General features: G+C 47.3%; 1 protein-coding gene across 5 annotated transcripts in view; it reads right to left on the bottom strand.

Moving 5' to 3' along the window:
- Positions 1 to 725: 725 nt before the first annotated feature.
- COQ8B (coenzyme Q8B) overlaps positions 726 to 22680 on the bottom strand; it is a 37860-nt gene continuing 15905 nt past the window's right edge. For 4 of the 5 annotated variants that reach the window (XM_029620099.1, XM_029620098.1, XM_029620096.1 and 1 more), the window contains exons 10-15: positions 19144 to 19237; positions 16552 to 16693; positions 13711 to 13818; positions 13014 to 13079; positions 6573 to 6659; positions 726 to 1680 (exon numbers count right to left, since the gene is read on the bottom strand). In XM_029620099.1, coding sequence (XP_029475959.1) covers positions 1375 to 1680; positions 6573 to 6659; positions 13014 to 13079; positions 13711 to 13818; positions 16552 to 16693; positions 19144 to 19237 — 803 coding nt within the window. In that variant the 3' untranslated portion in view covers positions 726 to 1374. The remainder of the gene's footprint in view (positions 1681 to 6572; positions 6660 to 13013; positions 13080 to 13710; positions 13819 to 16551; positions 16694 to 19143; positions 19238 to 22680) is intronic. The other variant, XM_029620100.1, reaches the window with a different exon arrangement.

The following is a 22680-nucleotide window of genomic DNA, read 5'->3' on the forward strand; positions in this document are numbered from 1 at the left end:
GTCAGGGCGTTTTTGCTAAAAGTATAAAGCACTGCTCTTAGCTTGCGCGTTTGATGTCCCTTGAAGAAAGAAATTGTCAATGTTTGAAATGTTTTAAAAATCTTATAAATTTATATGGAATGACTATGTTTGGTATACATCAGTAAAAGTGAAAAAGATATATTTTTTAAGTGATTTAATAAATATTTTGAATATAGCACAAACAGCTCCAACTGGTGCACTGCCTCTGAGGAGCCAAGCTCCCTGTGACAAGTAGGGTTGCTCTCCCCAGGTCAGGCTCCCACTTGAACAATCAGGACTACAATTCCCTGCATGCAGTGGGGCAAAACCAGCACCCCACGCTCACCATGCAACAGCTCGGAACAAGCAAGCCTTGTGATTGGTCGTGTGGCAGCATGGGACTGTGCGTCAACATCCTTGTTCGAGCACAGTCTACACCACATGCTAAAGGTCCTACTCTTACATTTGCTGGCTTCCCTCCACGGTATTGTTCTTGAGTCGGAGGCCTTTATAGACAACTTATGTCAAAATTTGGCATTCTCCTTTTGCCGCCCTCTAGGGTTTTACTCCTGAGACCAAACCCTTTACAGACAGACACGCTTACGTCAAAAGAAGCCATCCTTCTCCCGCTGTCAGAGCCTGAGCACTCTCTCTCTCTGCCAGATAAAAGGGTTCAGAGTGTGGCTCCTGCACAACCCAAGAACATCAATGCACACAAGTTGAACTTCGATAGCAAAATATAAAAAAAACTTTATTTCTCGGCTGTTAGGCCCTAGATTTGGATAAGGCAGTGGTTAACATTTTGGTTCACCTCCACCCTACTTATGGAGTGAAAAGAATGAGTTTTGTTCACAAGCAGAGAGTCAGCAGGATCCAGCTGTGCCACAGCGGTCTGTGCAGTGGGTCTGGCTTCGTGCTTAGGGCACCCCCTTGTGGCCTGCAGGGAACACACAGCAATGCTGTAAAAGTATATATATATATATATATATATTTACATATACACAGTATTTATAGATAAATTCTCTTCCCTCCAAAAAATTAAATATAAACCAATTAAAAAGGAAAAGGGTGCTGGGATTATTTACTGCAGGACTTCAAGAAAACAAGGAGCTGGTCAGCCTTTTAAAGTGACCTCCTGTTGTACGTCAAGCTGGACCTCTGTACTGCCTTTTCACTCCAACCTCACACCTGCTCAGTTCATGGGTCAAAAGCTCTTGTGCCTCGGCTCAACTCTTGCACTGATCTTATGGATTAGGAAGCTCACGATGTGTTACTGTCTATGCAGGAGTCCCAGCGACATGTGGATGCAATGACATGTTCGTGTCCTTTTCTGGAGCAGTTGAGGGGGAGGGGGTGGGGGGAGTAGGGAGGGCACTATACTGTAACAGCATCACCCGGAGCAGGCCTGTCCTGCTCCCAGTACTTTTTGTATGTGTCCAGGAACATTTGCTGGCAGGGCATAATGGCGCCAAGCTTGGCGCAGATGAGGAAGGATCCGGCCATCTTACGATGCAGCGAGTAGGACTCCTCCGGTGGAGGGACGAGCCGGTGCTTCAGCATGACTGGCACCAGGTTATGGATGCGCCGCGTCGTGCTCTGTGTCCCAAAGTCAAAGGGCTCGCTCGAAGCAAAGGCCTCGCCCAGGATCATCACCGCATCCACATGTGCCTGCTCAAAAACCTGGGGGCGAGAAACATATCACTGTGAGCACAGGGAAATGACGCACTGACACCATCGTTCGGTCCCTAAAGCCAGCAATGTTAGATTCCTCAAAATATATCAACTGTTTCCTGGTGCTATTTCCTGACTGCTCTAGGTTTCCTTTCTTTTGTGCAGGGTCGTCCTTAGCAGGTGGCGCCCCATGGTAGCCACATCCTCAACACTTGGTGCTCCAGGGCTCCGCTTCTGATGATTTGCTCTGGGCCCCGCCCCGTCCTAAGGTCAGCCCTGATTTTCTGTCCCATTTTATCATATTCTTATATCTAGGAGGAATAAAAAAAGGTGTGCACTACTTCACCCGATTTGTAAAAATGCATTTCAAACTGCATGTGCTGTATTAGTGCTTTATACGCATCGGTGGAACACTGGTATGGGGTCCTGATGACAATCAGCACAGCAACACCCTCCCCCCCCCCCCCCCCAATTTAAGCAGGAACAGCTTTCAAAAGCTTTAAACACATGTCCCCTCTGGAATGAAAAACAGGTTCTTAATGACTTTGTATCTTAAGGAGGCCATTTTCTTTGCACTTACTGGTCTACAATCACTGAAGGGGAAACTCCACACAAAGTCAGTACTTCAGAATGAAATCCTCCTGCCTTGTCTGCTGGCTCTGCTCTTTCTCTACCCACAGCCCTTTGTGGCAGGGGTAGGAGCACCTGCACAAGTACGTTTACCTGCAGAGGGCCTAGGTCAAATCTGCAGACACAGCCAGATGACAAGGCTCTTATGCACACTGTTTTGCTATTTTTTTTATTTTAGGTCCCTGGTGTTACAAGGTTTGATGAGCATACAAGGACGTGTTTCTTTCTTGCTTCGGGTCCCGGCCTCCTGTCATGTCAATTTTTTTTTTAACTCTCTATTTTCAATAACCATAGCTATTACAAATATGTGAGGGAGACAAGTTCGCTTTTTCAGTCAAGCTCTGTCAGATCAAATGTACATCAATGCTCAACACAAAACTGTCATGTCAATTTTATGGTACTATTTTTAGTCTAACGACTTTGCTTTAATTCCAATTTCATCTTAAGCACTTGCTGTGCAAACTGTGGTTGTTTTGTTATCATTTTTAAAGCAGACAATGGCTGTAAAGGTGGTCCGCAAGGATAGAGGTAAGTGGAAGAAAGCAAAAGCACACGATGGCGGATTCCCAAAGCAATCCTCCGTCTCCCGCAGCTTCAGAATCAAAGGCAAGTGAAATCGCCTCTGCTGTTGTCGCCACTTTAAATGGAGAAACTACTTACCTGATAATTTCGTTTTCCTTAGTGTAGACAGATGGACTCAGGACCAGTGGGTTTATGCTCCCCTGCTAGCAGATGGAGACGGAGCAAGCTGACGTCACAGTATATATAACCCTGCAGTGACCCCAGCCTGCCAATAGTCTCTTCAAAAGAAACTGTGGACAGATTAGCAAAAAACTTGATTAAAAACAGGTAACCAGAACTGTACTCAACCAACCATAAACACTGAACTCACATAATATTCTAGGTACCCCAAGCTAGGGACTGGATGAACACTTACCAATCCCTTTGGACCCAGGGCCCCACAGGACACACTCATGTGGCAGACGAGGGTGGGAAGCTGAGTCCGTCTGTCTACACTAAGGAAAACAAAATTAGCAGGTAAGCAATTTCTCCATTTCCTAGTGTGTACACAGATGGACTCAGGACCAGTGGGATGTACCAAAGCTACTCCCCCCAACAGGGTGTGAGGCTGCCCGTGGTCCAATCAACACCGCACGTGCAAATGCTGTGTCCGCTCGGGCCTGCACATCCAGACGATAAAACCTGGAAAAAGTGTGTAAGGAGGACCACGTCGCAGCTCGGCAGATGTCAACAGGAGACAACAGACTAATCTCTGCCCATGACACTGCCTGAGCTCCAGATCATCCTTGCTTACATCCGAATCAGGGATTTGACCCCCATCCTGATCCACAGCCGGGTCCGCCTCTTGTGGTGATGCACAATCCTCCTGCATCTCATCCAAGTCATCCAGGTTCCTGGGGTCACCCTCCGCACAAGCGCCACGCAACCCCAGACGCTTAAGCAAGTACCCAGAACTGCCCGCCAAAGCCATCCTAGGTTTTTTGGGTGGCACTGGTCATCTCTCCTTGGATCTCCTCTCACCTACACCCTTCCTAGCCAGGAAAACCTTGTGCCTCACTCAGTAGGACAAATTCGGGGGAAAACCCTCCGGATCTTCAACCTCCTGCCCAAGGAGACTGGTCTCAGAGTCCATTCCCCCTTCCTGACCTTCCTCAGGTCCCTGCACTGCGATCCCCCATGGGTGCAGATGCAACAGAGACCCCCCCCCCCCATCTTGGCAACTGCTGTGGCCCCCTCAGAGCGAGAGGCCCTGCTGGCCTTTGGATCCTTAGCGGAGGATCTCTCCTCCCCCGAGGTACAATCTGTGCTGAGGAAGTGGGTATTCAATTGGGCCGACCAGAGCCCGCGGGCCCTCAAGCCTCCATACGTGGTTTAGCCGCCATGAAGCCCGCGGTCGTCACGCGGCCCGAGCGCGCTGCCGCACCACGCGACTGCCCTGCCGAGCCAAGGGAAGCACACGATCACGCAGACACAAGTGGCGCGCGCGCGGGGAAAACAGCGGCAGCCTGAGCGCCGTGAGACAAGCGCGGTGCACACAAAGATTTCCCCACCGGGGAAAAATAAACAACACACAGCACTCCTCGCCCTCACCCTCCTGCCGAACCCGGCAGCTCCTGCTGGTCGATCGCCCCAGCACTGACCTCAGGCCGATTTTCCCTTCCTTCTCCTCAGCTTAACTCTTATTTTTTTAAACTAAAATAAACTTAATGCAAAGGAACAAAAAGTGTACTTTCTTGAATAGAGACAGCAGCGGGCTGAAGGGGACTTCAGAAAACGCAGCGTGAGACAGTCCCCTGGCTATCAAGGTCTCCAGAGACAGCGGGCCACAACAGTCAGTAGTATCCAACCCCCCAGTTGCCCAGCCCAACTCGAGGGATGACCCACAAAGGAACCTAGCACATCGGGCAGCTGATCCAAAACTTCTCACAATCTCCTAATCTCAACTTCTTCTTTTTTTTTTAATTTTAGAATTTAAGTGATTACAACATACCAGTTCTGTTGCAGTATTTAGAGATGGCAATGCAATCATTATACAAAAAAAAAGGTTTTTAAGCATTAATCTTACTTATCTACTAATTTTTTTTTTTAAAGGAAATGGGGAGAGCAAAGTGCAATTGAGCAGTAACTAAACTAATACAAACAATTCACAAACTAAGTTTGAGCCATCAGAATCTAAATTACTTCTCTGTACCGAGCCTCCAAAACAGGAATCAACTTGGGAATGCGTATCCAAGAATACGCGTAATTGCTGTGGATCTAGAAAAACACACTTGGAATTGAAATAATTCAAGACACATTTACAGGGATATTTCAGAAGAAAAGTAGCTCCCCTAGCCAGCACCTCCGCTCGCAAGCGGAGAGAGCCCTCTGCACGTCCGACTCAAACGGTGGCCATCTTGCTCTCCTAAATCAATCCTAATTTCAACTTTCAGTCAGAACTGTAAGCTTGCACCTCTGCCATCTGCTGGAGACAGAGAAATACTGAGGGGCTGCAGGTGGTAACTCCAGTTTTATGAGGCAGTGCCTCAAAGCTTTTGTTCTCTGCCTCCATCTGCTGGTAGGGATGCAAAACCCACTTCTCCGGACTGATCTGGGTATGTTCAGGAAACCGAATTTTGTGCACAAGGTGGATATTATGCAGGTCTAACGTGGGAGCTCTTGCATGAGGGAAGTAAGATTCTTGTAGTGCAGGATTATTTGGTGGCTGTAGCCACCAGGCGCAAGGCATTTGCGCCCATGCGTACGCAGCAGCCTGAAAATAAAAGATCATTTATGCTGCAATTCCCAGCCAATCTTCACTTCGCATACGAGGGTGAACAACAAAAGTTAAGATAAGAGTTGAATAGGCATAGGCTTCCCTTCGGGGGAAGCTAGCCAAAAGAGTTTAAGCACAGTCTATGGCCTGATCATGCTGGAGGTGAGGACCTTGTTATTTTTCTCTGTAGAATAAAATGGCAGATTAAAGCGTGTGCTTGCAGGACGAGGCTTTGGAGTTAGAAGCAGTTTTCATCACAAAAATACATGATGTTGGATTACAGTTTTTAATAGGGATGTGGAATTGTTTTTTGACGATTTAAAATATCGTCCGATATATTTTAAATCGTAAAAAATCGTTAGAGGCGATATATAATAGGAATTCCCCCAATTTATCTTCAAAAATTGTAAATCGGGGGAAGGGGGAGGGGAAGGGTTGTTAGTGTGCCGGTTTTCCCGCCCTCCCCCGATTTACACGATATTTTAAAAAACAAAACCGCGACGATCCGATTCCCTCCCCCCCAGCCAAAATCGATCGTTAAGACGATCGATCACACGATTCACATCTCTAGTTTTTAATCCTTGTTGAACATTTCATCTTAAGAGAAAGTGGAAATGAAATGATGTGTAAACCCCTATAAAAAAGTGTTCATATGGCTCTGCAGGACTAGACAGTGGGAGTTAATCAAATTGCTACGAGTTAACATGTGAATAGTTGCAACATGTTTTCATGTAATCAGGAAGTTGGTGGAAGAAGATTTTGAGTGTTAAAAGGTTTATGGAGAGGGACTACATAGCTGCAAAGTAGGTTGCTTATAGCAGTCCAGTGAAAATATAAATTGGACACCTCCGGATGCTTTATTTGACTTTAGCCTCTGCTCTGAAATTGGGAAAAATGTGTGACCAGATGGCTAGGATGAATAACCAGAAAGCGAGAAGGGGAAGTAAATCAGATCAGCACAATACAAATTAAAACTGGCCGTGGAAACGCTCACCTTGGTTTCAAAGCCAGACAGGAATTTTAAATCTCGGGATTTCTGAAGGACCCTTGCTCTGTCTCCATCTGCTGCAGCTTTCACCACCTGTCAGAGAAGCAAATATTATTGACAGTGTAATGATCAGATAACACCAAGAAAAAACACAGTTTTCTGCCCTTTCCTGGTAAGGAAAAAAAAAAAAAAAAAGAGAGAAAAACTCCCTTCTAAAAGCACTGCGGATAAGAAAATTGGTTCTTACCTACTAATTTTCGTTCCAGAAGTACCACCGTTCAGTACAGACAAGTGGGTTTTGCATCCCTACCAGCAGATGGTGCAAAGAACAAAAACTTTGAGGCACCACTTCATGTACGAGAGTGCCACCTGTACCCAAGCCAAACTATAGTGAAAAGCTCAATTATCCCGTCTTTTCAGGGCGAACATTAAACGCAAAGTTGGAGCCCCCTGAATTATCCCAAGGAAACCAACCAAATCTGGCCATCCTATAGACTCTGAATATATACTAACTGAAAAATCTGATCTGATTGTCAACGTAACCAGAACGGTCTTTCGAAGATGAGGGGCCAGGTTTCTGGACTGATCGGTGGTACTTCAGAAATGAAAATTAGCAGGTAAGAACCAATTTTCCTTTCCTGTTCATAGCCTAGATCAGTCCAGACAAGTGGGATTTACCAAAGCATCCCTACACTAGGCGAGCATCCAAAAGACCCACTCGCAACACACTCTCACCAAACAAAGACTCTCCCGGTGCGCAAACATTGAACTGTTAATGCCAGGAAAAAGGTGTGCAGTGAAGACCATGCTGCTGCCCTCCAGATCTCCTGTGGCAACACCAGATGATACTCAGCCCAAGAGGCTGCCTGCGGTCTAGTAGAAAGCGCTCGCAACCCCTCTGGAACTTGCCGACCCTTGCAAATATAGGTGGAAACGATAGCTTGCTTCAACCAATGAGCAATCATGCCTTTAGAAACTCCCTTCTTAGCTCTTCCAAACAACACAAACAGATGATTTGACTGCTGAAAACCGTTGGTGACCTTCAGATACCACAACAGCACTCTGACATCCAAGAAATGAAGCTCCCTTGCCTCTGGAGTTTCAGACGAGCAATTTGGAAACCCAGGAAGCTCCACCATCCGGTTAAAGTGGAATTCAAAAAAAAGACTGAAGACTTTTCTCTTCCAACAAGCTTTCCCAGACGCTTAATCTTACTGTGACTGACAGACTTCCTAATTACTAGGTATCCCTTATTATGGACACTGTATCAAATACTACTATTAAGAATCTGCAACTGGACAATTATCTTGGAGCTCAAAAATTCACTTTATTTCATATATTTATTTGGCATTGCTTATTTTTATATTTATTGCTATGTTAAATAGTTATACTTCTTATATATAAAATATTATATTTCTTTATTTATTTCCAGTTAAACTATTATCACTTTATTTAGTATTATGTTAAATTGTCAACCAGTTATACTGTTCCATATGTTCTACGGTTCCATGTAAAGCTCCGCTCTCTGTTGAGCAGTTCTTCGTTTTATGTAAACCGGAGTGATTTGTAGTCCCTACAAGAACTTCGGTATATAAAAATTAAAAATAAATAAATAAATAAATGATGAAACAACCTTGGGTAAAAATGAAGGCACCGTACACAAGGATACCCCATCATTCGTAATTCTCAGAAACAGCTCTCTACAAGACAAAGCCTGTAGCTCTGAAATTATTCTGGCCAAACAAATCGCCACCAGAAAAGCCACCTTCAAGGTGAGGTCATTTAATGATGTGAGCCGTAGCACTCGAAGAACCCAAATTCAAACTCCATGCCGGGCACATCCTTTGAACCGGAGGACACAAATGCTTGGCTCCCTTAAAAGGCCAGACTACATCCGGATGTGACGCTAAGGGTCTCCTTTGCAACTTAGCTCGGAGACACCCCAGAACTGCCACTTGCACACCAGACCATTGGACAAGCCCTGCTGCACAAAGGCTGACACCTGAGGGACATCCACCCTCAACAGGTCTAGGTCATCAATATACCAGGCCTCAAACACTCTCCACACCCTGACATATTCCATAGACGTGGATGGTCTCCTGGCTTGAAGCAAAGTAGCAATCACTGGCTCAGAGTACCCTTTAGCTCTTAAACGCCTCCTCTTTAAAACCAAGCCGTGAAACAAAAGTGATCCACCCGATCCGAGAAGATAGTCCTTGTCTCAACAGGCCCATTAGATGATCTAATCTGAGCGGACCGCCCACCGCGAGATGAATCAGATCTGTGATCCACAGCTGACTCAGCCACTCTGGCGCAACTAGTATGACCCTTCCCAGATGCCTCCCGATACACCGTAACACGTGACCTATTAGTGGCCACAGATGAAATACATTCAGCAGAACCTCTGCTGGCTAAGGGAGATCAGGGTTCTTCAGCTCCGACTTTGTCGGTGGCTGAAGAACCACGCCATCTTGGCATTGCTTTATGAAGCCATCAGATCCAGCTGGGGTTGAATCAGGTTGAAAGCTTCCTCGGACAACTCCCATTCTCCTGATTCCAACTGTTGTCTGCTGAGATAGTCTGCCTACACATTGTTCACTCAGTCACGTGCAAAGCCGCTATCCCCTGCAGATGCCGCTCCACCCAAAGAAAAAGCTCTTGTGCCTCCAGAGCCATGGCCCGACTCTTCATCCCGCCCTGATTGATATATGCCACAGTTGTCACATTGTCTGAGAATACTCTCACCACTCGATCATGGACCTGATGGAGGAAACCCATCAGTGCCTTGCAAACTGTTGTAGTTTCCAAACGACTTATTGACCAGGTTGCTTCCTTGGGCAGCCACCGACCTTGAGCCATCCACCCTTGACAGACCGCTCCCAACTACTGAAACTGGCATCCGTAGTCACCACTACCCAGTCCTGAGTCTCCAGATCCACACCTTTCTCTAAATTGTGATGAGAAAGCCACCATGAGACACTGGACTTAGGCTCCCCCTGCAGCAGTAAAGGCTGCTGATATTCCTCAATGGACTCCGGTGGGACCAGTAACGCCTTCTGGAAAGGCTTCAGGTGGGCAAATGCCCATGGCACCAAATCTAGCAAAGATGCCATAGAATCCCAGGTTGTGGGTAAATAATCCCAGGTTGTGGGAACTGGCAGGCATAAGAATCGCTCTATTTGCCCTGAATCTTTACCACCATCTCTGGGGCGAGAAAGACCCTGCCAGCCCGGGTATCAAACCAAACTCACAGGTGATCCCTCAACTGGGTCGCACTAGATGATTGTTGGCTAAGTTTTATCCATCCAAGCCACTATAACGTGTCCATCACCCAACGCACCCCTCCTGGCAACATTTCCCCTCTGACTTTGCCCGAATGAGCCAATTGTCCAGATAAGGGTGAACAAGAATCCCCTCTCTTTGCAGCTCCGCTGCCACCACCACCATCACGATCACCTTCATGAACATTTGTGGTGCCATCGTCAACCCAAAAAGAAGGGCCCGGAATTGGAAATGTTGTCCCAGCACCATGAAGCATAAACACATCTGGTGCTCCTGCTGAATGGCTATATGCAGATAAGCCTCCGTCAAATCCAGGGAAGCTAGAAACTCTCCTCTTCAGACCACTGCAATTACCATCCACGTTTCCATCCTGAAACATGGCACCCGCAGAGCCATATTGACCTTCTGGAGGTCCAGAATGGGCCGAAAAATGCCCTATTTCTTGGGAACAACAAAATTAAATGAGTATATTCATCGCCCCCTTTCCAGTGAAGGAACTGGCGCAATTGTGTCCAGCCTTTGTAAGTGGTGCAGTGTATCTTGTATGGCCTCTCGTTTGCTTTGGGACATGATGAATGCTTCCCTCAGCGGACAAGAAAATTCGGAAGCATAACCATCTCATCACCTCTAAAACCCACTGATCAGCCGTGATCTTGGTCCACTCTTCATAATACAGGGACAACCTCCCTCCTAACGCTTCTCCATTGGAAAGACTTTCCTCCTCCGGCCGCCTGACCAGAGCCATCTCTGGAGGATCTGCAGCCACCCCGAAAGAACTGCTGCCTTCCCAAGGAATGCTTCTGCCCAAAACTTGAGGCACTCTTGACCAAACAAAAAAAACCTGATATCACGAAAACGGGACCGTGGTGGAAAGGTTTTCCTAACCACCTTCTTGTCTTCTATAGCCCTTAGACTCTTCCAGATGTTTCATCAAGTGTTCCAAATCTTTCCCAAACAGGAGCTTGTGATTAAAAGGAAGATTGCAAAGCTGTGATTTAGACCACACATCCACCAACCAATTCTGTAACCATAAAAGTCTCCTTGCTGATACTGCAGAGACCATATTCCTGGCCGTTGTCCAGACCAAGTCATAAAGCGCATCCACTACATAGGCCACCCCGGCCTCCAGCCGGGCCGCCTGACTGGAATTCCTAGAACTAAGCTCCTTCTCCTGTGCCTTCTGCACCCAGCGCAAATAGGCCCTCTGCTATCAAATTGCCGCCTGTAGACTCAAAGCTGAGACTTCAAACATTTTCTTCAACTGAATTTCCAGCTTGTGGTCCTTATTTTACTGTTAAATGGTTGATAAGAATGTTTACCCCCTTGTTACATGTAAACCGATTTGATATGACACCTGTCATGAAGGTCGGTATATAAAAGAATTAAATAAATAAATAAATACATCTTTCAATGCAGCTGATCCTGCTACCGGGATCATGGTCTTTTTGATGACCACTGACACAACTGCATCCACCTTAGGTAGCCTCAGCAACTCCAAGGTTTCTTCAGTCAATGGGTACAACTTCGCCATCACCCTACTGACTTTCAAGCCAGCTTCCGGAGTATCCCACTTTTTCACCTTCTTGGTTAACAGAAACGCCTTCGGTGGTCCCCGTAAGCAATCCATCACCAGATTCACCCCTTCATTATCTGAATCTTCCTGGGTGACCTTGATCCCCAGGTCCTTCAAGACCTGGGGAATGAGGGGCCTTAACGTCTCTTTCCGAAATAATCAAATGACCCTAGGGTTGTCCCTGTCCATCACCGGTGCTTTATTTGGGTCACTCCCATCCTTGTTTGTCCCTGTGTCGGCCATCGGGTCGCCTGCTGCAAGGTCATCCCCTGGATCTTCTGCCAAATGACCTTCAGTCACAAACAGGTCATCCAAAACATCTCCCTTCCCCAAGGGACGTGCCAAAGCCAGGCGACGAAACAAGGACCCCGATCCCCCCAGCCAAGGCCATGTGTGGTCTCTTCAAGGGAAGTGCAGCTTTCCTCCCAGAGGCAGATTTCCCCCGCTCCCCATCTGGCCAAATAAGCCCTCTGAAGAAGCAACAAAGTCTGTGGTGAAATCCTCTGTGAGATCATCCACATCTGGATCCTCCACAGCTTCTGATTCCTCCCGAGGGCATCCCCACTGGGGAGAGAAGAGGGGAATCCCTGTCGGAATGTCACCATTGATCCATCCCCCCCGGGAGCCTCGGGCGCAGACCCCAACAATCAAGTGACCCTCCGAACACTCATGGTTCCCGCGGATGTTCCTTCATTCCCCAAGGCACACTCGCAGCAAAGCGCTGTAGAATTTAACTGTTGCCGTCGCTATCCGCAGGTCTCACAACCTTTTGTGCACTGTGACGCCATCGGCCCACCATGTGGAACAAGTGCTCCAGGCACCTCTCAGGCGAATCCACAGTGGCCCAGAAAACTCTCCCGCAGAACCCTTAAGATGTCTGGCAGTGTCGGGTAGATAGACAAGCACTTCCCCACCACGATCACTGCCCCAAAGCTGCAGCACTCACAACAAAAATGGTCAGCCACTGCTCCTGCTCCTTTCCTTCCTTTTTCTCCTCAAAGGAGCCACAGCCCAGCACTGCATAGAGGAAAAACAAAATACTTTCCTGTTGCTGACTGCCACCAACGGGAAGAAGCCCTTCGAGGAGGTGAGGGAGTCAAGACCCCTGGCTATCAGGCCCTGGGATGATGCAGGCAAAAGCAGTTCAGGGATCACCAACCTCCCGCGTGCCTGGCTCAGCCTGAGGGATGGCCCTCAAAAGTACCTAGCACCTCAGGGAACTCCTGCAGAAGATTCTGTCTCTTCCTGTCTTTCTTCTAATTTATTTTTTTTTTTTTAAACTACTCTAAACCAAACTGCAGGTTTGCACCTCTGCCACCTCCTGGAGACAGAGAAATATTGAGGGACTGCCTCTGGCACTCTCGTATATGAAGCAATGCCTCAAGATTTTTGTTCTCTGTCTCCATCTGCTGGTAGGGATGCAAAATCCACTTGTCTGGACTGATCTGGGGTGCGAACAGGAACTGCTCTCTCTCCTCTTCAGGGCACATGGTGCTTTTCAGCTTTAGACTTTGCTGAATGCTCCTTTAAGGTTAGAAAAGAAAGCACATGAGACGTTAAGACAGCAAGGATAAGGGAAGACTGAAGCTCACCTCAATGTAATGATCTGTGAACTCCTTTCCAAATTCTCGGCTGGCTCCGAAGTCTAGCAGTGTAACCTGACGGGGTGACAAACGGCTTTCTGAATCTGGTTCAGGGGTACATTGTCTCATTATCACATACTTCAAACAGTGCGGATAGTTCAGCTAACAATCCCAGGGGTCTGACTGATCCCTGGCCTGCAAGACGTTAATCCCCTAGAAATATTTCTATTCCCACTATTTTAACAGGGCAGAATGTTCATGACTGATGCTTTAAAATTATTCATGAAAACACTCAGGCAAAAATATTCTGGCTCATAGTAGCAGAATATTGCATTGAGTTTTCTGATAGAAATGTGATAAATCAAGCAAGTAAACTAACTATACTCCTCCAGGGTGGGGTGCTGAATGCACATCTAGGATCCAGCCAGGGCATTACCTACCAGTAAGTGGCACTGCAATCATGGATTACTGCTGAGGGATTGTATATAAGTGCAATATGTGAAAAAAAACAAAGGAAAATTGTTTTTTATCTGCTAATTTTCGTTCCTTAGTACCACAGATCAGTCCATACGTACAGGGAACAAGCGTACTTTGCATTAAAATATGTCTGTATGTACAGTTTAATATGGAACAGTGCATTTAAAGAGGTAGGTAATTTGGAGGCTCTGAGTGTCCTTATGTATGGATTTTGCAGAAACCTACCTACCTTGTGCTTCTGATCATCATAGAAGAAATTGGACCAATTGGGATCGGTCTGCATGAAACGGAACTCAAACACTTCCCGCAAGCACAAGCGAAGGATGTTGTAACAAATCTGGGAAGTAAGAGGGCAACGGATCACCAGGAGATGGATTCTAGTCCCAGCCCAGACACCCCCTTCCATCAGGCAGCCAGGGCCAGTCCGGGAGCGTGGCTGTAGGCTCTTAGGAGGGAAGGTTGCTCTCTTGTAAGAGGCTTATGCTGAGGGGCACTAAAATAGCTTTCAAGTAAAGGAAAACTGGTTCTTATCTGCTAATTTTCGATCCTGTAGTACCACGGATCAGTCCAGACAGTGGGTTGAGCCTCCTGTCCAGCAGAGGGAGACAGAGAAAAACTGAAAAGGTATCCTATATCAGGACAGTGCTCACCCTGGGTCCCTTCAGTATAATCGATATCAAAGCAGCCAAAATAGCATAGAGAACCAGGATAAGATCAAGCAAGTAAACAACTGTAATTATCAAAATGAAACAAGAAATTCAAACGTATGAAAAATGCTCTTACACAGCTAACAATATATATATAGCAGATACCTCCGGTGCCTTACAATTCGGATGAACTTCCAGTGTCTTAAAGCTCAAATAAGAAGTAGAGAATCCCAAAAAGAACCTGTTAAAGAGAAACTCCGAGTGGACGTAGCAATGTAGATGTAGTCAGGGCGGGAGTCTGGACTGATCCATGGTAATATAGGAACGAAAATTAGCAGGAAAGAACCAATTTTCCTTTCCCTGTATGTACCCGATCAGTCCAGACAGTGGGATGTACCAAAGCTTCTCTAAACAGGGTGGGACCGAGACAGTCCCGCTCGAAGTACCTGTCTGCCGAAAGAGCCAAAGACTGGCGCCTGAACATCAAAGCGATAATGAAGCGCAAAGGTAAGTAGGGATTTCCAAGTAGCTGCTCTGTAAATTTCTTGCAGCGAGACTGACCGACTCTCCACCCAAGAGGTAGCCTGAGAACGTAAAGAGTGAGCTTTTAAGCCCTCCGGGACCGACCGGCCCCGACAAATATACAGCGACGCAATCGCCTCTTTTAGCCAGCGAGCGATAGTAGCTTTAGAAGCCTTATTCCTCTTACTAGGCCCGCTCCATAAGACAAAGAGATGATCAGAGACTCGAAAATCATTCGTCACCTGCAAATATTGCAGTAGGACCCTCTTCACATCAAGGCGCCGTAGATCCGCGTCAGGCGTGTTCACAATGTCCTCTGGAGAAAAAGCAGGGAGCTCCACTGACTGATTTACATGAAAGGAGGACACAACCTTTGGCAGGAAGGATGGGACTGTTTGGAGGGAAACACCTGAATCAGAAAAGCGAAGGAAAGGCTCCCTACAAGTCAGGGCTTGGAGCTCGGACACTCTCCTGGCTGAGGAAAGACAGAAAGACAGTCTTAAGGGTCAGATCCATAAGTGCGGGTTGCCGAAGGGGCTCGAAGGGCACCTCACAAAGAACGCGGAGAACCAAGTTAAGGCTCCACGACGGGCAAGTAGCCTGGACAGGCGGGTTCAAGTGCTTAGCCCCTCCTGAGGAACCGAATGACATCCGGATGGGTAGCCAACGCATAACCATCGACCCGCCCAAGGAGGGAACTGAGCGCCGAAACCTGTACCTGCAAGGAATTGAAAGACAAACCTTTGGAGAGACCATTCTGCAGGAAGGAGAGAACCTGGGACACCGAAGCCTTACGCGCTGGAACTCTGGACTCAGCGCACACAGTCTCATGGGCCCGCAACAGAGTGGAGATAACCTCATCCTTATAACCCTTCTTCCTTAGTCGCCGCCTCTCAAAAGCCAGGCTGCTAGACAAAAGCGATCCGCCTGATTGAAAAATATTGAACCCTGTTGGAGCAGGTTTGGCAGATGGCTGAGGCGGAGAGGACCGTCCGAGCGAAGTTCACCAGATCCGCGAACCACGGTCTCCGAGGCCACTCTGGCGCCATGAGGACGACCGGCCCCCTGTGGAGTTCTATTCTTCTGAGTACCTTTCTCATCAGAGGCCAAGGTGGGAACACATAAAGGAGGACATCGTGAGGCCAGGGTATGACCAGTGCATCTACTCCTTCTGAGCAGTGCTCCCTTCTGGAGCTGAAGAATCTGGGGGCCTTTGTATTGCTCAGAGTAGTCATCAGGTCTAAGTGAGGGACCCCCCCCCACTTATGCACGATCAAATCCATTGCCTCTCCGGACCACTCCCACTCTCCGGGATCTAGATGCTGATGACTCAGGAAGTCTGCTTGAGTGTTCTCCTTCCCCGCAATGTGGGAGGCCGTTAGCTGCTCCAGATGGCGCTCTGGCCAGGCTAGCAGCTTGCTGGCTTCCAGGGCAAACGGACGACTCCTGGTGCCTTCCCTGGCGATTGATTGAGAACTGTCCTGATATAGGATACCTTTTCAATTTTTCTCTGTCTCCCTCTGCTGGCCAGGAGGCTCAACCCACTGTCTGGACTGATCCGGGTACATACAGGGAAACTGCATTTGTCTCTCTCTCTCTCCTTTTTTGCCATAGAAGGCACTATAGGGCTTCAACCATGGGAAAACCCTGGAAACTGCCTCTCTAGTAAGAGTCAGATGGGAGGTCTGATGGGGGCAGTCTGAACAGAAAAATGAACAGCATGGCCAAAGGATCTTCTAACAGCCATGCAAATGTGTCCTGAACATGTCTGCTGGATTGGGGACATAACCCACTGTCTGGACTGATCCAGGTACGTACAGGGAACAAACTTTATGAAAGCAAAAATAGAATGAAATTAATTTTTTTTTTGGCTACAGAAAAAAGGATGCCAGAAGCTTCACCTCATTCCTGATGTCCTGGGGGAGACCGACACAGTGGTCCAGAGGCACACCAGACACCAGCTCCATGGTGAGGACCCTCCTTGTGGTCAGGTCATCAATCACTTTCGGCACGTAGAAGAAAGGGTCATCTGGCAGCAAACGCCTGAAAACAAGAGGGAAATCAGAAGAGGGAGAGAGAAAGAAGTCAGCACTGTCTTTACGGAAGGGGGTGCACATGCCACTACATGAGAGAGATACCAGGTAACTGAAAATAAATTCTGCTCAATGCCAGGCATGGCGTGCCCGAGATTGTCCTTCCATAAGGAACCCTGCCTTAGGTGGAGATTGCAATGGTTTGTTTGTGCGGCATGCAATTGGCCTTCAAAGTGTCTTTTGGTTATCAAGGCTTCATATGTAGCCTTTTACTATCCAGCCCAATGAGAAGGGAGCCATTCTGTGAACAGTGATCCCACATGATATCACTATGGCTCAGTGTAATGTTTCACACAGTTATTTTCATAGGCTTCTGGCTGGGTACTGTCTCCAAATGGGTTTGTTCTGTGCATACCATGGCAGGAATGAACTTTGCTTGTAAACCAGGGCATGTAGGAATCATCTCCATCTTCTGCTCATGTAAGTTATGTCATAGATGACTTTTTTATCTATTTTTTTTTTTTTAACAGTTTAGTTTTAGGGTAGTAGCAACTGCCGCTCTCTGTGCAGGATCCCTACTGGCTTGAGAATGGAAATGATGAAATGGGGTTACTTTTCTGCTCACCTATAGGCTTGGGGGTGGCCTGCATAGAGCGGCAGTTGCTACTACCCTAAAACTAAACTAAAGAAAAAAAAAATAGAAATTAAAAAAAAAAAAAAATGGCTGGGCAGACTGGATGGACCGGAAGCCTTTTGACAAAGTCCCTCATGAGAGGCTTCTAAGAAAACTAAAAAGTCATGGGATAGGAAAGCGACATCCTTTTGTGGATTACAAACCGGTTAAAAGGCAGGAAACAGAGAGAAGGATTAAATGGTCAATTTTCTCAGTGGAAACGAGTAAATAGTGGAGTGACTCAAGGATCTGTACTAGGACCTGTGCTTTTCAATATATTTATAAATGATCTGGAAAGGAATATGATGAGTGAGGTTATCAAATTTGCAGATGATAATAAATCATTCAGAATTTTTAAATCACAAGCGGATTGTGATAAATTACTGGAGGACCTTGCGAGACTGGAAGATTGGGCATCCAAATGGCAGATGAAATTTAATGTGGACAAGTGCAAGGTGATGCATATAGGGGAAAATAACCCTTGCTGTACTTACACGATGTTAGGTTCCATATTAGGAGTTACCACCAGGAAAAAGAGTTAGGTGTCAAGGCAGATAATACATTGAAATCATCAGCTCAGTGTGCTGCGGCAGTCAAAAAAGCAAACAATGTTAGGAATTATTAGGAAGGGAATAGTGAATAAAACGGAAAATGTCATAATGTCTCTGTATCTCTCCATGGTGAGACTGCACCTTGAATACGGTGTATAATTCTGGTCGCCGCATCTCAAAAAAGATATAGTTGCACTGGAGAATGTACAGAGATGGACGACCAAAATGATAAATGGGATGGAATGGCTCTCCTATGAGGAAAACCTAAAGAGGTTAGGGCTGTTCAGCTTGGAGAAGAGACGGCTGAGGGGGGATATGATAGAGGTCTATAAAATCATGAGGGGTCTAGAATGGGTAGATGTGATTCGGTTATTTACTCTTTCGGATAATGGAAAGACTAGGGAGCACTCCATGAAGTTAGCAAGTAGCACATTTAAAACAAATCAGAGAAATTTCTTTCATTCAATGCACAATTAAGCTCTGGAGTTTGTTGCCAAAGGATGTGGTTAGTACAGTTAGTGTAGCTGGGTTTAAAAAAGGTTTGGATATGTTCTTGGAGAAGTTTATTAACTGCTATTAATCAAGCTGACTAAGGGAATAGCCTCTGCTATTACTGGCATCAGTAGCATGGGATCTACTTAGTGTTTGGGTCCTTGCCAGGTTCTTGTGGCCTGGTTTGACCTCTGTTGGAATCAGGATACTGGGCTTGATGGCCCCTTAATCTGACCCAGTATGGCAACTTCTTATGTTCTTATGACCATTTTGATCCTTATCTGCTGTTATAACATGACTATTGCACAAAAAGGCTATCTCCCAAGAGTTTTTGTTGTTGTTGCTGCATAGTTCTGTTGCTCCCATTGCTTTTAGTGATTAAGTGGGCAATGGTGAGCATACAGTCACACTCTGTTACTGTTCTAGCAGGGCTTCATAAATCTGTCCTAGGGATCCCACAGCAGTCAGGTTTTCAGGATGTTAACAATGATTCATGAGATAAATTTGTATATACTGTGTTTTCAATCTATGCAAATGTATCTAATGTATATTCATTGCAAAGGCTGCAAGGTCCCCAGGATAGGTTTAGGAAGCTTAGGTTATAGAAAAGCCAAGGTAGGGTGCAGGAGGAGAGGGCACAGGCCCTATTTCTGTGCGCACAGTCCCAACAGCCTGTGAATAGGGGGCTTCAAAAGCATTTTTTTCCTTCTACTTTACCGGAAGCAAAGTTAGCGCAGGTGTTACCTGAATCTGCGAGCGCACTCTGCCTCCCGAGTGTAGTCACACTCCCATTCCAGCTCTCTTCGCAATACCTGGATACTGTTATCCGGGAAGAGGCCTGAGGATACAGGAAATGTCAAAGTAGGGCATGAGGATCCCTGGGAATGCCACAAGGAAAAAGGAAAATTAGTTTCTTACCTGATAATTTTCGTTCCTGTAGTACCACGGATCAGTCCAGACCGCTGAGATTATGCCTCCCTTCCAGCAGATGGAGTCAGAGAAACAAACTGAAAAGCACCCCTCTTAACTGGTGTGCCACCTGCGATCCCTTCAGTATAATCAATAACAAAGCAGAATGAAGAAACTTTAATTGCATTTTATTTTATCTTTTAAACCAATGGCTAGAACAACCACCGCTGTGAACATGAAACTACGCATAGGGAAGGTGTGCCAACTTGAAACTTTTATGCCAATATCTTCGTATTCTTCGATACAACCTGCAGAAATCATAAGCCAACAACCGAGCGGACTTTCCAGAACATACTACCCTGGGCGGGCGTCTGGACTGATCTGTGGTACTATTGGAACGAAAATTATAAGGTAAGAAACTAATTTTCCTTTCCCTGTATATACCCGGATCAGTCCAGACCGCTGGGATGTACCCAAGCTGCCCTAAATGGGGTGGGAACCAGAGAGTCCCGCTCGGAGCACACTGCTGCCAAAACAATCGACCTCCAGAGCTCAGACGTCCAAACGGTAATGCCTAGCAAAAGTGTGCAAAGAAGACAAAAAGATTGTCCGACAACCAAAAATCATTAGTCATCTCCAAATACCGAAGAAGAACCCGGACTCCAATCTCCTCAAATCGCAAGCCTGAGGGGAGTCCCAATCTAAATCCGGAAAGACTGGCAACTCCACTGACTGATTCAAATGAAACTCAGACACGACCTTTACAAGAAAGGAGGGCACCGTTCGACGAGATACCCTGGACTCCAAAAAACGCAAAAATGGTTCTCTACATGACAAGGCTTGAATCTCAGATATCCACCTGGCTGAGCAGATAGCCACGAGGAAAACAGTCCTGAGCATTAAATCCTTTAAGGTAGCTCGCTTTAGAGGTTCAAACGGCAGACTGCACAATCCCTGGAGCACCAGATTCAGACTCCAAGAAGGACAAACTGGATGAACCGGAGGTTTGAGATGGTTCGCACCCTTCAGAAATCGTGCCACATCAGGATGAGTCGCAAGGGACGTGCCATCGTCCGTACCCCTTAAAGATCCTAGAGCCACCACCTGCACCCGAAGGGAATTGTATGCCAACCCTTTCCTCAAACCCTCTTGTAAGAAGGCGAGAATTTGCACAACAGAGGCCCACTGTGGCAAAACTTTCAAACCGCTACACCATAGATCGAAAACCTTCCAGACCCGAACATACTGAGCGAGGTAGAAGTCTTGCGTGCCCTTAGGAGGGTGGAAATAACGGAATCAGAGTAACCTTTCTTCCTTAACTGCCTCCTTTCATAAGCCAAGCCACTAAAGAGAAGCGATCCGCCTAATCGAAAAATACGGGACCCTGCTGAAGTAGATTCGGAAGATGACCGAGACGCAAGGGACTGTCCACTGCCAAGTTGGCTAGGTCTGCGAACCACGGCCTCCACGGCCATTCCAGGGTTACAAGAATGACCATCCCCGGGTGATTCTCTATTCTTCGCAGAACTTTGCCCACTAACGGACAAGGAGGGAAAACATAGAGCAGAACATCACTGGGCCATGAAAGGACCAGAGCATCCACTCCTCCTGCCACGTGCTCCCTCCTGCAACTGAAGAAGTGAGCCACCTTCGCATTCCGCAGAGTTGCCATCAAGTCCAGACGGGGAACCTCCCTTCGCCGAGTCAACAGCTGCATTGCTTCCTCTGACAGTTCCCACTCTCCGGGGTCTAACTGTTGATGACTGAGAAAATCCACCTGCACGTTTGTCCACGCTGGCGATGTGTGATGCAGCCAACCGAGCCAGGTTGCGCTCCGCCCAGACCATCAGCTCGTCCGCTTCCACAGCGACCGGCCGGCTCTTCGTGCCCCCTTGGCGATTAATGTATGTCACAGTCGTCGCATTATCAGATAGAATCCTCACCGACTGATTTTGAATGAGTGGGAGAAAGGCGCGCAACAACAGATGGACCGCTCAGGTTTCCAAACGATTTATGGACCACTGTGCCTCCCGACACGTCCATTGACCTTGCGCCGACCGCAACTGACACACAGCCCCCCAACCTGAGAGGCTGGTATCCGTTGTCACGATGACCCACTGGGGATTCTCCAGGTCCATCCCGCGATGCAAATGTTGTGGAACTAACCACCATGCTAAGCTGGCTCTGGCGGGGTCCAGAAGCGGCAAGGGCAAGTAGAATTCTTCCGACTTGGGATCCCAGCGGGAAAGCAGCACTCTCTGCAAAGGTCTCATATGCATGATAGCCCAGGGAACCAATTCCAGAGTAGATGCCATAGAGCCAAGAACTTGCAAGTAGTCCCAAACTTTGGGTACACGCAAGGCCAACAATACTGGATTTGAGTCATCAGCTTGTCTATTCGCTCATGGCGGAGAAAAACCTTGCCGATAGCTGTGTCGAACCGGTCTCCTAGGAAGTGTTACAGTTGCGAAGGGACCAACTGGCTCTTGGGGAAGTTGATAACCCATCCGAGAGAGCAAAGATGCTTCAAGACCAAATGAACCGCTAACTTGCAGAGTTCCTCGGTCTTCACTCGAATGAACCAGTCGTCCAAGTAGAGATGAACTAAGATCCCCTCTCTCCTGAGAGCTGCCACCACCACCACCACCATCACCTTGGTGAAGACGCAGGGAGCCGTCGCTAACCCGAATGGAAGCGCTCAGATCTGGTAGTGTATGCCCATGATCATGATCAGCAGAAACCTCTGATGATCTTCCTGTATGCCTATATGAAGGTAAGCCTCCTTCATATCCAACAAGGCCAAAAATTCGCCTTTGTGGACGGCCGCAATGACCGACCTCAGCGTCTCCATGCGGAAACAAAGTATCTGCAAAGCTTTGTTCACTTTGAGGTGAACAATATTGGGCGGAAAGAGCCCTCCTTCTTGGGAACCACGAAATATATGGAGTATCTGCCTGTCCGGCATTCGGCCGGCAGGACCAGGAACTATGGCCCCGAGGGCTTTCAAGTGACCCAGAGTTCGATTCACCACCAGTTGTTTTGCTTGAGCGCCGCAAGGAGACACCAGAAAAAGTTCTCTTAGCGGCCGAGCAAAATCCAAAGCATAATCGCATTCTATAATGTTTAGGACCAACTGATCCGAAGTGATCTTGACCCATTCCTCAAAAAACAGAGAGACGCCCTCCTATCCCTGGAATGGAGGAGTGGGTCGGCGCACCTTCATTGGGAAGATTTGTTGCCGGAGGATCCTTGGAAGACCCCGTCCCGAGCCGGCCGCCGACTGCGAAAGGAATGAGCCCAAGTCTGGGACTTCGTCGACTGCTGATGGGGAGCAAAAGACTGAGTCCTGCTCGAACGGTAACGGCACTGCCC

This window comes from Rhinatrema bivittatum, chromosome 11 (assembly GCF_901001135.1).
Source record: "Rhinatrema bivittatum chromosome 11, aRhiBiv1.1, whole genome shotgun sequence".
Lineage (NCBI taxonomy): Eukaryota > Metazoa > Chordata > Amphibia > Gymnophiona > Rhinatrematidae > Rhinatrema > Rhinatrema bivittatum.